The sequence below is a fragment of the Hemiscyllium ocellatum genome, chromosome 19 (genome assembly GCF_020745735.1).
Source record: "Hemiscyllium ocellatum isolate sHemOce1 chromosome 19, sHemOce1.pat.X.cur, whole genome shotgun sequence".
Classification (NCBI taxonomy): Eukaryota; Metazoa; Chordata; class Chondrichthyes; order Orectolobiformes; family Hemiscylliidae; genus Hemiscyllium; species Hemiscyllium ocellatum.
In genome coordinates, this window is record NC_083419.1 from 35,541,947 (window position 1) to 35,547,946 (window position 6,000).

Genomic DNA, 6,000 nt, shown 5'->3' on the forward strand with positions numbered 1-6,000 from the left:
TTGGCCCAACCAGTCCACACCGACCCTCCGAAGAGTAACCCACCCAGTCCCATTTCCCTCTGACTAATGCACCTAACACTATGGGCAATTTAGCATGGCCAATTCACCTGGCCTGCGGGAGGAAACCCTTGCAGACAAAAGGAGAAAATGCAAACTCCACACAGACAGGCACCCAAGGCTGGAATCGAACCTGGGACCCTGGTGCTGTGAAGCAGCAGTGCTAACCACTGAGCCACTCATGTAACCTGGTATGAAATTTGTCTGAAAGGAAGCCTGGATGATTTAAATGTTAATTGTCAAATGTTTGTTTTACTGAGGTCGTACAAATGATTTATTTTTCTTTGTCGGCAGCAATCTATGTATCAGCAATGCAGATTGTTATAACAATTTTGCTTTAAATTGTCAATTTAATTCCAAGACAAGAATTGGACTCTTGAGAATGGTAGAAAGTGGGTACTGCAGATGCTGGAGATTAGTCAAGATTAGAGTGGTGCTCGAAAAATACAGCAGGTCAGACAGCATCTGAGGAGTAGCAAAAAGCCAATTGCTGATAAAGGGTATTTGCCCAAAACATTGATTTTTCCTGCCCCTCAAATTCTTGAGAATAGCTAGTTAGCATATCTACCTAGATAGAAGGCCTGTGTGATTCACGTTGCCAGAGGAAGAATGCGGAGGAAGCCCTTATGAACATCATGTATCTTGGAATATTGAAAACCCTGTTTGCAATCCACCTGGATCCAGGGAAGAGGGAATAAATAGAAGCCAAAAACAAACCTCCAAGATTTATCATATAGGAATGTGGTTGGAAGTCGAAGTTTTGATTGAAAAGACTAAATTCTTGGGAAATTAAAATAAGCTCGCAACGATCACCTGTCTTGAACTAGAGGAGAAATCTCCAGGAGAAAAAATGAACTCTCTGAAAAATAGATTTAAGATTTTTCAGAAGATTTGTAGCTCAGGTTGATGATAAGTAAGTTAGCTGGCTGAACTGGAAGATTTGTTTTCAGATGTTTTGTCACCATACTAGTAACATCATCAGTGAGAGTCTCCGGTGAAGCGCTGGTGGTATGTCCCACTTCTCTGTAAATAGTTCTTGATTTCTTAAGGTGGTTGATGTCATTTCCGGACAAGTGAAAGAAAGAAGCACATGAGAATACTTAGGGGCGTGGCATTCTAACCAGAACTCCATCAATAAACACATCCTATGTACCTCTCCTTGAAAAAAAGAACTGTAAATAACATCACCTTCCTTTAGAAACCAAGACCTATGAATAGAGAGGAATGACATACCACCGGAGACTCTCACTGATGTGACGAAACATCTGAAAACAAATCTTCCAGCTCAGTGAGCTAACTTACAGGTTTAAGATGGCACGTTACTAACATACAAATAAAAAATAAGCCCTTGGGGGCTGTGAATCAATTTGGATTGTTTTGGGAAATCTAAATGTTTATGAAAAGCACAAGATGTACCAGTGATTTTTTTTTGTTGATCTGAGAATAAGAAATATTCCATTATATAGTTAAAATGTATGTTGCCTATACAAATGGTGTTTGGCCAATGGTGTTTTGGCTATTTTTTTACAGTATAAGGTTTAACATATAATATCTTGTCATTCTTTTCAACTGTTATCAAGTGACAAGTAGGTTAGACCAGGGAAACCAAGTGGATGTGGTCTATCTAGACTTCCAAAAGGCCTTTGATAAGGTACCACACGGGAGGCTGCTGAGTAAGGTGAGGGCCCATGGTGTTCGAGGTGAGCTACTGGTATGGATTGAGGATTGGCTGTCTGACAGAAGGCAGAGAGTTGGGATAAAAGGTTCTTTTTCAGAATGGCAGCAGGTGACAAGCGGTGTCCCGCAGGGTTCAGTGTTGGGGCAGCAGCTGTTCACGTTATATATTAATGATCTGGATGAAGGGAGTGGGACCTTTCTAGCGAAGTTTGCCAATGATATGAAGTTAGGTGGACAGGCAGGTAGTACTGAGGAAGTGGGGAGGTGCAAAAGGATCTAGACAGTTTGAGAGAGTGGTCCAGGAAATGGCTGATGGAATTCAATGTGAGCAAATGCGAGGTCTTGCAGTTTGGAAAAAAGAATACAAGCATGGACTAACTTTCTAAACAGTGAGAAAATTCATAAAGCCAAAGTACAAAGGGATCTGGGAGTGCTAGTCGAGGATTCTCTACAGGTAAACATGCAGGTTGAGTCCGTGATTAAGGAAGCGAATGCAATGCTGTCATTTATCTCAAGAGGGTTGGAATATAAAAGCACCGTTGTGCTGCTGAGACTTTATAAAGCTCTGGTTAGGCCCCGTTTGGAGTACTGTGTCCAGTTTTGGTCACCACACCTCAGGAAGGACATACTGGCACTGGAGCGTGTCCAGCGGAGATTCACACAGATGATCCCTGGAATGGTAGGTCTAACATACGAGGAACGGCTGAGGATACTGGGATTGTATTCATTGGAGTTTAGAAGATTATGGGGAGATCTGATAGAAACTTACAAGATAATACATGGCTTGGAAAGGGTGGACGCTAGGAAATTGTTTCTGTTAGGCGGGGAGACTAGGACCTGTGGACGCAGCCTTAGAATTAGAGGGGGTAAATTCAGAACAAAAATGCAGAGACATTTCTTCAGCCAGAGAGTGGTGAGCCTGTGGAATTCATTGCCGCGGAGTGCAGTGGAGGCCGGGACACTAAATGTCTTCAAAACAGAGATTGATAAATTCTTGATGTCACAAGGAATTAAGGGCTACGGGAAGAATACGGGTAAATGGAGTTGAATGCCCATCAGCCATGATTGAATGGCGGAGTGGACTCGATGGGCCGAATGGCCTTACTTCCACTCCTATGTCTTATGATCTTATGGTTATCGGCATCGAATTAAAAAAGTATCAGGTTTTGAAATCCTAACTCTTTTTCCACCAAAATGAGTTGAGGGGAGGAAGAGAAAGAAAATATATTTAAAGGTTGTGTTTTAAGTTATTAGTCTCAACAGGGATCATAACGAATTAAATATGTCTAGGTCGTAGTTCAATGCTTGTGCACATGTGGGTGTTTGCATTGCCAGGGTTGACATAGCCAGAGTATTCATTATGTTTTAAAAATAAATGAAAGGACAGGAGTTAAACTCCTGGATTTACTAATTTGTTTCAGATAGAAATTTATTTTAGGAAATGCATATTTCAGGAAATAAGTTCACAGGGTACTGATACAGCTGTAATTATTCTTGCACCAGCATGTATGAAAATTGAGGCCATGGTGTTTTTGGGACCTGATGTTTGTAATGTCAACTGTTCATTGCCTCTATTTTCATCCAAAAATGTGTATCACAGAACTGAGATGCCATATATTCCCCATTGAGGCAAGTAGTGTGTAATCACCGCTCTCAATCTCTGATCCACATCTAGCGCGGTGGAAATGTATTAATGAAATGTATCAGGCTGAGATTGTTCACATCTTTCTAGCAAATTTGTTTAAGCTCAAAAATATTTTAATATTTATATCAGCAAAAGTAAAAACAATATAGTTATAAGCAGGAAAGTCGTGTAAATTCAGAACAGATGGATAAGAATCTGTAAATGGATATATGCTAACATGTTTGAGTTGTGTTAAAAAGGTTGAATACCCAAAAATGCATTGTTTGTTTAAGAGAAGAAACATGTTTAGGTCGTAGTTCAATGATCAGCCATGATCATATTGAATGGTGGTGCAGGCTCCAAGGGCAGAATGGCCTACTCCTGCACCTATTGTCTATTGTCTATTGAAATATTGACGAACCTGCTGTATTTTGAGTATTTTCTATATTTTAGGATTCTGCAGTTCTATAAGTTTGTTCAAGCGTAATAGGACACATTCTGTGAGACTAATCTGCCCTTATGATATTGAAACCTGTAACGGTATTCATCTTGTCTTTTCCAACAGAGTTCTGTTCAATCATTGACTCCTTCTCCCACTGATTATCAATCCTTGGGGCCAGTTTACAACTCACCTGTGCTGTCTGGAAGCAGTAGCAGTGGTATTTCTTCCCTGAGCAGGGGAAGTGTGACCGAGACCACCTTGACTGATGGAACAATTACATGCACCTTAATTGGGTCGGAGGAATTAATTAAAAGGGAGAATGAAACCTTTGCTTGTATGCCACCACGTTACAACTTATCTGAACATGGCACTGGAACGTCAAGACGTCGAGCTCCTCTACCTCATAGCCTGTCTGTTCCTCCCAATGCTGAGCCACCAGCTCTCCCTCCTAAACCCCATGTACTGCGTGTACATAGGTCAGAAGGTGAAAACCGAATGGATGAAATTCTTGTCAGACCCAGATCTCAGCCTCGAAAAGTGTCTCAACTATAGAAAATCTGAATACTGGCAAAAATTTTGTTCAACCTAAATGCTAATTTGGCCAAAAGAATCCAGGTGGGCACCTTAAACTTAAACCGTTTTGACCACATGTATGTACCCATTGATCAGTGATTCTGCTGATATGTAATGGAGCATTGTTATGCAATAGGTCAGGATGGAGAAACAGAAGGAACTAGCACGTGACCAGAATGGTTATCCAGTTGCAATGAGGAGTCCCCTTTTTCCCCAATTTGCATTTGTGCTAATGACACAAATGCTATACTATGTCTAATGTCTGTTAGCCAGGGATCTATAAGAAAGCACATTAGTTGATATAAAAATAGAGTCTGCATTCCACTTTGTTTGCCATTTTGATACTTGCACATATAGAATAGAACACATATAGTTCATCGTTCATGATAATGACTTTCGAATGAGAGGCGGCTTCCCTCCTGAAACTAATTTGAAAGGAGATATTTCTTATTTATCTCCCTCCTTCATCCTCTTTCTGTTTCTCAATCTTTATCTCTTTCTCACTTTATTTTTGAGCTCAGTACACTGTAGTATTTGCATTTGTAATATTTGTATTTTTCACCAAATTGTTCAAGTATCACATTTGGAAATCCATCTTACTATTTTTCCAGCAAAATTAGTTAGGGTAAGTGGTAAAGAAATTGTTTAAAGATTGTATTTAAAACTGAATTTATTTACACATTGAAAAAAGGCAAAGAAACAAAAAGTGTTTAAAATAAGCAGTTTTTCTCCAATAACCTGGTGTTGTGTGATTTTTAACTTTGTACACCCCAGTCCAACACCGGCATCTCCAAATCATTCCTCCAATAATATGCATGTATCATGTCCCAACAGCCTTAAAATGCAGAGCTTTGGGCTAATTGTTCAGCATTACAGGAAAGAAGAAAAACTATTTTGTTAGAAACTGTCTAATTTATGACGACTCCAAATCCTTTACTTAGAAACAGCACATAGGCCATTCGTTAAAAGAGGTGGTGATTGTTTCACATAATGTTCCTCCCCTTGCCTCAGATTACCCTACCAATATATCCTTTTATCATTTTTCCCAGTTGCACCTATACATATTGATGTAACAGTGTCCATATTGTTGCACAAAAGTAATTACAGCTGCCTTAATTGGGGTACAAGTTGAGATAGGTAATCACTTTTCACAGTTCGCATGTACTGAAAAATTTGTTAAGTAATTTGTAACTTTACACAAGCTTTTGCGAGGTTAATGGTGTAAAAGTACCATTAATTCTGCATTTTTAATTCTGAATTTTACAAACTGGGATTGACTTTGGGAGGATCCTGTTTGTGGGACAGTGATCTTTGTGGCAATCAGCTATTTATTAGCCGAAAGCAGATGCCTGAAATGTCATCACCTAACTCTGCAGACTGGCTTATTTATGAGATTGTTGAAGTATATGAAATATTTTGTCTACTTTTCCCCTTAATATAAAAAGTCACAAATTGTCTATGACCTTGTAATTAAAACAAGAACCTACCAACCTTAGTTAAAATAATTCTAATTTCCTTTGTCAGTCAAGTGCCTGCCTGAATACTTTTAGGTTGAACAGAGTATATCAAATTTCTGGTCTGGCATTTGGCTACATTTACAGAGGGACTACTTAATCTGGTGCCAGTA

At 39.5% G+C, this 6,000-nt stretch overlaps 1 protein-coding gene across 1 annotated transcript in view; it reads left to right on the forward strand.

Moving 5' to 3' along the window:
* dock4 (dedicator of cytokinesis 4) overlaps positions 1-4,693 on the forward strand; it is a 458,861-nt gene extending 454,168 nt beyond the window's left edge. The window contains exon 52 of the mRNA XM_060839361.1: positions 3,924-4,693. Within this exon, the coding sequence (XP_060695344.1) occupies positions 3,924-4,352 (429 nt within the window). The 3' untranslated portion in view covers positions 4,353-4,693. The remainder of the gene's footprint in view (positions 1-3,923) is intronic.
* The last annotated feature ends 1,307 nt before the right edge of the window (positions 4,694-6,000 follow it).